The sequence below is a fragment of the Lepisosteus oculatus genome, chromosome 8, assembly GCF_040954835.1.
Source record: "Lepisosteus oculatus isolate fLepOcu1 chromosome 8, fLepOcu1.hap2, whole genome shotgun sequence".
NCBI lineage: Eukaryota > Metazoa > Chordata > Actinopteri > Semionotiformes > Lepisosteidae > Lepisosteus > Lepisosteus oculatus.
The window spans coordinates 10,443,822-10,456,359 of NC_090703.1; the positions used below are offsets into that span (position 1 = coordinate 10,443,822).

The window sequence follows — 12,538 nt, forward strand, 5'->3', positions numbered from 1 at the left end:
TAGATAATACTGTACATGGATAGCTCCCTCATATTATTTGAAACATGTAGGTACGAATCAGTAACATCACCTTCTGTCTGACCGCAGGTGAGGTGTCCAGGGTATTCCAGCGTTCTCGTTACTATGACAGCACGCTGGCGGCGCTGATCCGGGCCGGCACGCGGCTCCTGTTCAGCAGCGGGCCTGAGGACACGGCTGCCCTTCTGGCCGAGCTCGCCCGAGTCGAGCAGAGGAAGAGCAACGCCATTGCCGTCCCCACAGAGGTCAAGGGTCAGCGGCATCAAGCCCTGCAGTTCTACCTCACCCTGCCAGGGGTCAGCTACATCGCCGCCCTCAACATGTGCCATCGCTTCAGCTCCGTTTGGCACCTGGTCAACAGGTAACTCTCCAGAGAGTACCAGCTAGATTTCTGTACTCCAAATGTAACTGATTTAAAAAGGTACTATCAAAATAGGATATTTGTATATGTAACAAAGTATTGATGCAGCAGTGCCTAAAGCACCTAACACCTTAATCTGATCAGTTTAATGAACAGGCTGCAAAAGTTGCCTTGCTTAGTGTGTTTCCTAAACCTTTAAGCCAGCGGTCCTATACACTAGAGTGTCCCCAGGACACTCTAAACTGTTTTGTAAAGATTAGGACCATTTAGAAGGTCCCGATCAATTAAGTAAGCAATCTGTTCAAAGGAGGCCTGCCCCTTGTAGGCTTAAGGGTATTCTGATTTTTCATCCCCAAATGAATCAATTTAAACGCAAGTCCAATTGATCAAAGTTAACTTATTCCAGGGGTTTGACGGTAACCCAGCTCTAAGCTTTTCCCCCTTCAGTGACGCGCCTTGCCTTGGCCGAATTTTGAATTTGTTTCTGGCAAGTGGCCCGTGCAAGCAGCGCCCTAACGCCTCTCCCCCTCGCCGGCAGTGCTGTGGAAGAGCTGGCAGCCGGCGCCTGTGTGAGCAGACCGCGGGCCGAGGAGATCTTCCGCTGCCTGCGCTACGCCTTCCACCCCGACCTGCTGCCCCACAGGCCGGCAGGGGGCGCCAAGAGCAGCGGCCTCTGACGCCAGGCTGGGAGCAGCTCCAGACCCTCGATGACGCAGCCACCCTGGCAGCAGTCCGATCACCCCTCCGGCTGTGCTGGCTGGTACCGACAGGGTCACGGCCCACTCTGGGAAAGCTTGTAGCGAGAGCTTGAAAAAGCCTCGACAGTTAACGGCAAAATCCTGATTGAAGGATGGTTGTTGTGACGAGAACCACTGGTTGGTGCAAGACACTTATGGAAGATAGTTTGTTAAAAAACAACCAAATGATGAATTTGTAATTTGTAGAAAAAGTCAGTGTGAGGGCTTGGAATATGTTACTGGCCAGCTGGACTGATAGAGTAGCTCAAAATACAGCCTGGTCTGTCTAGAGCAGCCAGTAAGTGATTCCCAGGATCTTTTCTTAATCTGAAATAACATTTTCACTGTAACCAAAGTCATAGAGGCTGCTACCTCTAATGTACATCCAATTCAGCTGCAATATTTTTTATACATCTAAAACATGTTTTCAGTGGACCATGAATTGCACTTAGTTGTACGGATAATTAATATCCTTTCTAGAAAAATCAACGTTTTAGACTGTTTTCGTTCTGGTATAGGAAATACGTTTGCACAAATCTGAGAGGGTGTTGACTGAGGAAACTCCAATCCAGCCACACTCGAAGACTGGAAACATTCAGAAAAAGCACTTTATTTTGTCTCATAATGTACAAATATGTAAATAAAGTAGTCACCACAAACACTCTTCCTGCTTGGAGGGCTTTTTAGTTGGTGATGAGTGTGAGGTAGGTGTGCCCTTTGCTGCAGTTCCTGTACCACGGTACACCCAGGCGGCATGACTGAGGAGCAGACCTGAACCCTCATGTACCCTCTTCACCTTCACTCACCCTGCGGTGCTGGTGACACTGCACCGCTGTCGAAAGCCCTCCTTTAGCAGTGAGGCCCAGCATCTTTGTAACCAGGCCTCGGAAACCTCCCTGAATTGTCTTTGTACCCTGTGACTGACATACTGTAGAATTGCCGACTAGATTTCTGGTATGTGTTAGGTTAAAATGACAATTTGTAACCATACATGTTAATGTGGCATTTAAGAAGGCTCACCTGCTCTCAGCCCCATGAGCTGTAGTTCTTGAATGATGGCAAAACTAAAAAGCTCCCATTTAAATAGTAGCCAGTTTAATCCCAGAAAACACCAAATACTTCGTGTTTCAGCAGTGAGCAACGGTCTTTCAAACTAGGTGACCTTCCCCATTCTATGTGAACTTATACTTATCATGTAGTTTGATAGGTTAACCACAACAGGATATGAAGTGAAGCGGAATTTCTTATAAAGCTTATTAACATACAGTAGCATTGGTGCTGAAAGCTTATCACCACCACCCCCAACATATGTCGTTAGATTTAATTTTACTGCAGTATCATAATTATTACACTTTTATGTGCCTTTACCAACCATTTGCAAGATGACATGGTTATCAAGTAATCATTGCCTAAGCATTTTTTAAAACATTATACAATTTCATATTGTGATGTCTACAACAGGTGATTGCCAGCCATTGTTTTTAGATTAATGACACACTGATCAAACAGCTTTTTTTTTTTTACTCACCACTTCCCTAATCCAAACAGAACAATTCTCTCCCTAAGGCTACGCCCTGACATCCTGTCAGCTATCAATGTAGCTGCAATATTAAATTGCAAAAAAAAAAGATCAGTAAACCACTTTCCTACATTCAGACTGGAAAGCAGATTCCAACTGTCTGTAAATACCTCATTGTAAATGTACCACCTTTTAAAACTAAACTAATTAAGACAACACACTAGTCACTATTTTTCTAATAACTTCATGTCCAGGTTGTAGGATAATTTGTCCTAGTCAACCTCTTTGGAGTCCATTACACTGAGTCTTTTTCCCCATTTGTAAGACCCGGCACTGCAGTCTTGCAGACAGATCCGAGTCCTTAAAGGGGCAGCCCAGCTTGCTCATTAGCTCCCCAATTAGATCATACGAGCAGAATGCCCTTCTTAAGGCTCATCCGTGTAATAAAAAACAAAACAAAACAAATGCTAGTACCCCATTACAAATTTTATCAAAAATATAAGGAAACCCTCATTACCTACAGCAGAAAAATGCGCATTAAAAAAAAACCAGAGGAATATTGATTTTCGTTAAAATCAAATCCAGTTATCTACCTCTCATTACAAATGGCGAGAGGATGGTTTATGCCTCCAAGATATTTTTAAACCAGCCATCCTCACCACACCCTGACTTCCCTCTGGAGACCCAACCCTCGTTTCGCTTCCCCCTTCTGCCCCGATTACCGTCGGGACCAACCTGCCCGCAGGCGATGGGTGGAACAGCCCATGAAGGCAACCGGCTGTTGACATTAATGGGCAATTCTTAAAAACAAACAGAACAATAAAACAGTAAAGCCCGTGGCAAGACAGGTCTTTGGTAAACCTCTACCAGGGCGTCGCAATCACGTTAAGATGTCCTCGCAGTTAGAAACCGAACTAAAACCCGTAAAACCCCGTGAGGCTCCAGCGGTGCCCGTTCTTGACGGCGAGCTGCTGGGGTTACTTGTCCCTCAGCGCCGCCAGCAGGGCGGGGTAGTTGGGCGTGCCCCAGCCCGTGACGGGGTCCCAGGAGGGGGCAGCGCAGAAGCCCTTCCCTTGCACCTGCTCGTCCAGGCAGCCGAGGTGGCACCCCTCCGTCACCTGGATAAAGACATCCGAGACGCGAGAGGAGAGCAATGTCTGATGAGCACGTGAAGGAATAGGTTCAAATGACACACCAAACAAAACTGATCTTTCCCTCGCATGAGAACAAAAAAATCCAAAACACAATTTCCTTCTTCCATATATTAAAGCTCCACTGTGGGACTAATAAAAGTCAACAGCTTGGCCCAGAGAGGACTTCTGTTCATTTTCATTTCTTGAGTGCCACCTAGTGTTGTCTCGCAGTAAGTCTCTTATTGCATGTTAATACATCCGTTCATTAGGAATGCTTAAATATACAGTTAGCTTTTCCAATCAGCTAGATGGGTACTAGAACAAACGGGTCAGGATTTAAAACAAGCCGACAAGTATCAGACTGGGAGGTATTTTATCGTTAACTATGGCCCCACCAACCTGGCCAGAAAGTGTTCTCCCCCTGCACTCTGGCAAGCACTACTGCACCAGTAAATGTACAGATCGCTAGGCTTAAGAACAGCTTAAACCCTACAGCAGTGCACATCACAAACAGCTAACTGTGCAATGCCTCAGAACCCATTACACCACTGCACTATGCACTTTTCACTTGGTCTATCTTGTTTTTTTTCACTACCACATATTTATCGTTCTCTACAATGTATTAATTGTTCTGGTTTTAACTATTCACCACGTACTGTTTTGTAATGTACCATCTACATTATATCGTATTGTCTTCTGTACTATGCGTCTCCCGAGAGCTCGGCCCGAATAAGAATTCCAATATACATATGTCCATATGGCAATAAACTGCTCTACTATCTCCACCACCCAGCCAGCGTTGAGAAGTGCGACTCACATCGAAGAGGGCGCTGCCCTGCAGCTTGTAGAGGCGAGGGTTGAGGAAGCCCAAGGACGGCAGGCCTTTGAGGAAGCGCTGGTCGTTTATCAGTGACAGAATCCCGCCGAACACCGGCGTGGAGGCCTGGAAGACAGAGGAAGTTTTTGTTTTCCCCGCCCCGTTCAGTCAAGAAGGAACCACAGACACTGTACAGAAAACCACAGGAAGATTAGTACTGACCGAGGTGCCGGAGACCCAGGGGATGGGCACTCTGTTGCTGACCACCCAGTAGTTGTCGGACAGAGCAGCCACGTCAGGGTAGGCGCGCCCGCTGGTGTTGTAGTAGGTCTTGGGAGGAAGTGCCTTCGTGGCTTTTAGGTAGGAGTTCACTGCATTCACCTGAACACGGGTGGGTTTGTCAGTACATCATACACCCCAGCCTGCTCCTGTCTCTAAAAAGTAGCATGTCATCTTCAAGCCACAAGCTCTTCGGACAGCAGAGCTCCAAATCCCAGGTGGGGATACTGCTGCTGCACCCTAGAACAGGGGTTCCCCGCCCTGGTCCAGTACGAGGGTGCCCACACCTCTCCTGGCTTTCATTCCAGCCGAACTTAATTACCTAAGTGAAACCTTAAAGGGCAACTGCCTTCGCAATTTCTGAAACTGGTTGTTAAATTTGGGTAACCAAATAAAATCATTGACGTTCTAGAAAAAAATGACACATTTCGAATTAAGCACGGAATCGTGAACTTTGTGGAAGTACTGTAAGTCGCCACATCGTTCCAAACTTGCATTTGAGTTCCCACGAATTGTGATGTGAAGCAGCCCTTCCTACTCACTAGTAGCCATAGAAGTCTGTAATCACCGCAGACATGTGATGCGCATGCAGAGTTAACAAGCAGCATTTGTCGGCAAAACGCTCTCAAAATTGAAAGCAATATTTCTATTGGACTGAAAGAGATGTGTGCAGAAGCCTGCTTGTTTACAGTGTCATAGGGCCGCACACTTCACTGGACGGTTGCCTCGGTAAGAAACGCAGAACACAGCACTGCGCATACCTTGAAATCTCGCCTATTTTGCAATCTAAGTTGGATGTTTTACAAGTTACTTGTATCAATGCTGATTCTTTCTAACTCTGAAATATAAAAATAACATTACAGTACCGCATTAACTGAGCAAATAAGCCACTTGATGGGAATATTGGCAATCTGATTTTTTGTTTCTACTCAAAAGTTGGAGATTTTGTTTCATTGGTGAAATGCCATGGTTGAAAAGCAATGTCCAACGCAAGTAAGAGCTGAACAAAGTCAGACGCTTCAAGTTAATCCTGTTATTTAGTCAATGTGTAAGAGAGGTGTGGCAGAGTAAGAACCAGCAGGTGTGTGGTCCTCCAGGACCAGAACTGATACATTTCTCAATGCAGCTGTATAACACTGTCATACATTCACATTATTGTATCACTGTAACTGAATTCTGTAAATGACTTTACCTGGTAGTCAGGAATCTTGAACACGTTGCTGAATCCACCACCACTGATATAATCAGTCACCTCGTACGTGATCGCGAAGGGATTTTTGAAAGATGTGCCGCCAACTGTGGTCACATAGGGGCTGGAAATGAAGAGCCAGACAGGGCTTTAGGTTTGAGATAAAAACGGGCCAAAGACAAATATGAATCACCCACAAGTTCTATTGGAAGTTGCTAGAGAGACAAATGAAGGGCATTGATGTTACAGCTGTTACAACAGCTGTTATTGATGCATTTCACATGGAACCCTGTAAGGGGTCCGGAAGAGCTTTGAACTACTTTACAGCATTCAGCATACGTTAGCCTTAAGCCAAGGGAGATGCTTAACCTACAGAATCACAAAAAAAAATCTTTGTCGATCTAAGGTCTGGAATTCACTATTGCAGTAATAAAAAGGTTTATTTACCTTGATGCAGGAAAACTGGGTCTAAATACATTGTTTCCTTTGGTGACCTCCTTACAGCCAGCTCCACTGTCCCCTGGACAAGAGAACAGCTGTTACTGTACACACACACACACTGACCTCAGAGCTCAACATGGGGCACCACAGAGAACAGGAAACTGTCAAAGGGCTCCCCCTGTTTAAAGACTATAACACCTTTGGAAGGCTACGAAGCACATCAATTATATTTCACTCGTTTTCTCCTTTATAGCTTCATGACTTTTAAAAACAACTGCAGTATTGCTGCATTATACAGGAGCCTCTTTAAAAAAAAAAATCATAACTGCCTTTAGGTGTATGTTTCCATGGTAACGGCACCTCAGTTTCCATGGAGATGAAGGCCAGTGATTCATTATTTATTACCTTGTTTAGCTGGTCACTTCAGCTCCCACCGAAGGCCAACATGTGCACCTTTTGTTTTTAAGACTTGCAACATGCGTATGACCTAGCGAGATCCCCATTCATGCCAGGCACAAGTGGGATTTCTGGAAGGATGCAATTCTGCTCTCGAATATGGGCAATGAGATTTTGTAGGAGCCCCTCTGTTGCACAGGCTTCAGAATGGGGCTCTCCGAGAGATGTACTAGGTTATAATTGCTCTGGACAGACCTGAGACAAGGTCACAAGGTAAAAGATTTTACCTGCACTGCTCATGTTCTTCTCTACTGCTCCCGGTGTTCAAACCCTTTTTTAAGGTCTTGAACGTCAGTACAGAGTGATTCAACAGGGTCACACAGATGCTTAGCAGTTTCCAATCAAGTGGCCAGAACACTACCTTTTACTGCACAAAGTGGCTCCGCTGGCTGTGAAGATCGCCACTAGATACAGAAATTACTGAAACAGCGAGACCCAGCTTCTCCCCCTTGTGGGAACCTTTGCCCTGGATCCCACCCCGCGCCGCGCCGTGCCAGCGTACCGGAGGCGAAGAGCAGGGTGATACCCCTGGCGCCCGCCTTCATGAACTCCACGTTGATGCGCTCCATGTAGGCCGTGGCCAGGCTGTCCTCGTCGTCTCCGTAGCTGATGGTGTGGACCCAAGGCACAGACGTCAGGTTACTGAGGAGGAGCATCCACTGCAGAAAAGGCTCCTGGGACTCGTGCCGCCCTGAAACACACGCACACGAGCTTTCCTATCTTGCTGGAGGCCTCCTGTTCGCTCTCCTTCTCTTTTCAGTTACTGTACCCCTCTAAACTGCTCTGGTAAGAAACTCCACATGGGGGGGACAAACGAATCTGAAAGAATTGGGGTTTTTTGGCACTTCGGTTTTGAAAATCCGGGCTCATAAAACATGTCATTTACGTTGGTGGGATGTTCTCACTTCATATTCGCCAGGAGGCATGATCACTGAGGCCATTTTCTCAAAATGTCGTCCCCCCCCCACAGCACTGCAGTACTGTCCTGTCTGCTGGATATGGATGGAACAGCCCGGGCTCACGTTTAATCAGAGGCCACTGGCTTGACTGGGACGTCCCACAACTCTCTCTGCTGCAAGTCTTGAATTGCAGCACCCGCATGCAGGACAGGTTTGACTACAGCACCCAGAAAGACTGTGGTGGAGCGCCCAGCTCCACGAGGCACATGCCCAGACACGCACCTGGATTGGTGAAGACCCAGGTGGAGATGTTGGCTCCTGTGCTCATGATGTACTCGATGTCCAGACTGGCCTCCAGCCCAGCCTTGCCACCTTCCTGCTTGCCAACCACCCTGTCCACCTCGGAGAGGTGCTGGAACTCCCTGCCGAACAGCATCATGAACTCTGCCAGGTCCGCAGGGTGGAAGTACTGTTCCAGGAACTGCCCAGACACAAGGGGACAGGCTGACACGGGCATCACTGCCAGCAAGCAGGATCTCTACACTCTGGGAATAACAGGGCTGTGCAACCAGAAAGCTATCAAACTCAAAACCAGTTAGTCATCCCCACTAAAAACAAAGCGAGAAAATACCCCTCAAATTTAACAAAGCAGCAGCGACGAAGAATGCTATGTACCTGAAATTTAAAGTTACTTTTTTTTCAAAAGTGTCGTAAGTTTCTTTTCATGCAATTTTATAACGAATAGCTTAGGCACTCAGGCTGCCGCGTGCCCCTCTCCAGACCTCCTGGCTCGGGTAGACAGGCGCACGGTCCTCCGTACCTGAGCTACGGCCTGGCTGTTGTTCTGGCCAGATCCGACGTCGCTGCGCGTGAGGTTATAGCGCTTCCTGAGAACCGCCGGCGTCACCCCCAGGTGAAACCCCGCCTCTCGCCGCTCCTGATTGGCCCAGGCCCGGCTGAGGGCCTCCGTCGCCGCGGGGAAGCGGTGCAGCCCCCCCACTGGCAGGGGAGAACAGAGCAGCCGTGAGGACCCACCAAGTCGTCCGAGGAAAAGCCCAGCTAGAAACCTCGCGGTGCTCGTGAATGTCAGTTTCTCCCTGATCTGAAAAAAGTCACTCCCTCAAGCCACTGCTTTTATTTCTAAGTGGGCACTGGCATTTCTATGGCACTCCAAAGATGCCCAATTAAAATGCTTAAGTATTCAAGGAGGGACTGCAAACTCAAAGGAAGAGCAGATCTAAACTTCTGTGCACCTCAGTATAAACCAGTTTCCTGTGGGCCCTGGTGAACCCCATTCCCAATCTGATCTCTGACCTCTGTGGTGCGGAGGGATAGCTCACCGAAGTCTAAGTGCTCCGCCAGCTCCTCGTGAACTTGGTACAGAGCCGGTGACCTCACCAGGGAGAGATGGCCCTTCAGGTAGCGGTGAAACTCGCTCCCAGGCAGCAGGGTCTCCGCCACCCTGCAGGGGCAAAAGGAACTCCGTCACAAAGAGGGCATGTCCGTAGCACGCCACAGAGATGGTAAACTCTCTCACCGCTGGTGTGAGAAGACTGACTTTGATATCTGAAACACACACCGGTGATAGAAAGAGACCCAGCAGGAAAATACAGCCCTGTACAATCGTGTCAGGCACACAGCTGCAGCTTGAGCTGAATGGGTACTGCTCTTACCGCACTGACATGTCACACTGTAGGAAATCTTGTGTGTACACAGTCCTGCAGGCCTTGATCCCATGACTCTGCAACCAGCTCCTAACTAACTTCTGGGTCTGCTCCGAAGGGCGCACTAGAGAAGACAGCTCCTCCAGGGACAGGTACTTTCCTGTGGAAGACAAACAGAGCCGGGGCTCAGAGACAGATGTGCCTTCCCATGATCACCTGCTTGCAAGAAATGAAGGTGTCAGAACAGACTCCTGACTCATATAGGGCACAAAAATATATGAATTCAACAAAGACAAAACAGGTTTAAAGACATTTCTCCTTCTCCAACTCTCCAAGCTATTTCAAAACCTCTCACTTTTAGAGGCTGAACTATTGCCTGTGGACTACTTTACCTATTCAGTGACGAATCTGGAGAACGCATGCCTATCTTTATTTTATCGAAGATGGCACCAGCCAAACCACGGGCAGGTCTAGGAAGAGGATGGTATAACTACAAAGAAGGCTCTGACAGAAGAGCTGCAAGCGCACGCTTCACTTCTAAACCTGCAGTGTGGCGAGAGACCTTGCGACTTAAATCTGTTACTTCCTGACCTTTAAAGAGCTGCCAAGAGAAGCCCATTGTATTGCACGAGGAAAGAAAAGATCACATGCTTTTCACAGATTGTGAAATATGAAGTCGGGAACTGCAGCAAGATGTTAAAAAGTGGATGAACTTCAATCTAGTTTCTCAAATCCTCCTGCTGGTGAGTGACACTCTTTAGAAACAGGGCTGTAGGCAACAAGGAGGCTTCATTGCAGCACCAAAACCAGTAAGAGGAAGAGGTACAGTAGTGACCACACTCATGTGAAACACAAGCAGGGCTTCAACGGTAACAACGGGGACACTGCACACTGACTTGTCAATCTTCAGATCCTCTGTGGTCAGGAGCAACAAAAATCAGCTCTGAAAATCCCTGTCCTTCCATTGCCCTGCTGGGAAGGTTGGACATCGGCACGCAAGACACAGACCTCATGTCTCCGCCGTCAGGGTCTCTGCGTGCCCCCATGCAAAACCAGGCCAGATCCAGACCCATCCTGCTCTTGAGAACTCGAGGGGGGAAAGGGGGGGTTCCCTTACCGTACTGAGGCGAGTCGGGGTCCGACACCTCCTCCAGCACCTTCCTCAGCCGGCCCACATTCTGCTGGCGCAGGGCGAAGGTCAGCTGGAGGCCGTCGGACGCAGCGGCGCGGCCGGCGTGAGCCCAGCCTGTGGGAATACTGGCCGGGGGGGGGGGGGACAGGACAGGGCGGCTGAGCAGATGTGCATCAGGTACAGGGAGGACACGCGCGCGGGTGTGCACGAGGGCTCCTGCATCCTCTCCAAACCTGCCTCTGCGTTCCCGTCCGGACAGCGGACGCTAGCCTCTGTTTCTGGCAACGCTCACAGATTCTCGGATGAACGAGAGACGGGAGCATTTCTTCATGCTTCCCCTTTCATTTCCCTTTGTGCAAGAACCCTGGAGCCAAATGGTCTGAGGGCAGCAGTTTTCTCTGTGGTTTTCCCATCTGCTATGAAACAATCCTAGAGCCTGTTCCAGGCATGCTCGTGATTATGGGGACTTGACTTAAGGGCACATTTTTTTTGATCAAGAGTCAAATTGGAGTTCTGCTCCATTACGGTTTGTTAATTGGGAAAACAACTCTTGCAGTGAGCACTCCAAGAATTTTACACTTTTCACAAATCAAAATAGCAGAAGCTTTCATACGCTTAGTAGGGGGTTTACATTTCCTTCAAAACCTAACTAGAAAGTTGAAAAAAGAGCTCCTTACGAAGTGTCCTGATCAGACTCCAGGTACACACTCCACACCGGACAGCTGCTCAGCAAAGCGAGAATGGGAAATCTGAACCGGAAATAACACGAACAAAGGTTAACTGAACAGCACTATACAGACAACATAATTCTTGACACAACCTGACTTGTGTTTACTCCTGACGTTTTCGTGCTTTCAAATTTAAAAGGCCACTAAGTCCTGTCTTGTTTATATGAGCTTTTACTTGACTGTTCAAATAATTTTATTTTGGCATTCCTTAGAGGAGTGTTTCAGAATGGCGCAACCCACTGAAACGTACGGATTCTTGTACAGTAAATCCTGCATTTAAAAATTAAAGCTTCGTTGTCTTGGAAACCGGAATCTTAAAAGCGATGAAGTTTTGCGGATCAAGAATGACATCTGTCATTACAAGCACTGCACGTATCTCAACCGGCGGAAAACCCGAAGCAACAATTGGCAACAACTGTGACACTGAATAAAACTTACCAACAAAAACCTTCAGATAAATAATTAAGCGCAAAGGGAAGTTTAGACGGCACACAGCGATCGCGACCGATGACTGCGTTACATTACAATGCAAGACTCATGAAAATATGGTAGAAAAAATCCTTCCTTTAATTCCTATTAAATGAACCTATACTGGCTAATACTTTTGTTTAACAAATAACGAAGAGCACTGACTAGCTTGTTGCCTGCGCGTTACAACCAGCGACGGGAGGTTAATGTTCTGCTAAAGCAATGGAAAGCATTCCCTGTAGATCGCAAACAGGCAGTAACAATAGCTTTCAAGATCGGCACACTTACAGAATCCGCATTTTGCTGTCAGGACTGGGTGAAGTGGGTGCTAGCGGGCTCCAGAGAGGACCTCCTCAGCCTCGCAATGTCAGGGTCAGAACCGCGGCGCGCGGCGGCAGCTCTTCCACCCGCCGCTGGTCACGTGCCGATCAGCTGACGGCACACGGCCCTCGAGGAGGAAGTGGCCAGAAAGTTGTTTTCCAGGGGGGACTATATATATATATTTAACCCACGAAGTGGTCATTGTGAAGGAACCGGTGTTTAAATCCGACAGACCACCTGCGTATCATCCTCCACGGAAAGAGTACCCACATGGGCGACCCCTTAGATACCTGGACAGATACAGAGACAGCCCAGCTATGGGATCTGCTGTTCTGATCCGAACAGCCTCTGCTGCTTGTAATGAACCGCAAAAGGC

At 47.9% G+C, this 12,538-nt stretch overlaps 2 protein-coding genes across 3 annotated transcripts in view; one reads left to right on the forward strand and one right to left on the reverse strand.

Moving 5' to 3' along the window:
• fancm (FA complementation group M) overlaps positions 1–1,780 on the forward strand; it is a 62,886-nt gene extending 61,106 nt beyond the window's left edge. The window contains exons 22-23 of one of the 2 annotated variants that reach the window (XM_069193198.1): positions 88–379; positions 872–1,780. In XM_069193198.1, coding sequence (XP_069049299.1) covers positions 88–379; positions 872–1,190 — 611 coding nt within the window. In that variant the 3' untranslated portion in view covers positions 1,191–1,780. The remainder of the gene's footprint in view (positions 1–87; positions 380–871) is intronic. The other variant, XM_015350263.2, reaches the window with a different exon arrangement.
• Positions 1,707–12,270, reverse strand: tpp1 (tripeptidyl peptidase I). The gene is made up of 13 exons (XM_069193199.1): positions 12,130–12,270; positions 11,323–11,394; positions 10,631–10,770; positions 9,523–9,673; positions 9,190–9,311; positions 8,670–8,848; positions 8,132–8,330; positions 7,453–7,641; positions 6,501–6,573; positions 6,057–6,177; positions 4,808–4,966; positions 4,586–4,711; positions 1,707–3,753 (listed from the first exon to the last, which is right to left on the reverse strand). The coding sequence occupies exons 1-13, from the start codon at positions 12,138–12,140 to the stop codon at positions 3,613–3,615; spliced, it is 1,683 nt and encodes a 560-aa protein (XP_069049300.1). The 5' UTR covers positions 12,141–12,270; the 3' UTR covers positions 1,707–3,612.
• Positions 12,271–12,538: the final 268 nt, after the last annotated feature.

What these genes read in the sequence shown, in the direction of transcription:
- tpp1 (XM_069193199.1), bottom strand. An exon ending in CCCAGTTTTCCTGCATCAAG is followed by an intron (nt 6,178 to 6,500) that starts GTAAATAAACCT and finishes CTTCATTTCCAG; the next exon opens with CCCCTATGTGACCACAGTTG. An exon ending in TCAAGATTCCTGACTACCAG is followed by an intron (nt 4,967 to 6,056) that starts GTAAAGTCATTT and finishes ACCCGTGTTCAG; the next exon opens with GTGAATGCAGTGAACTCCTA.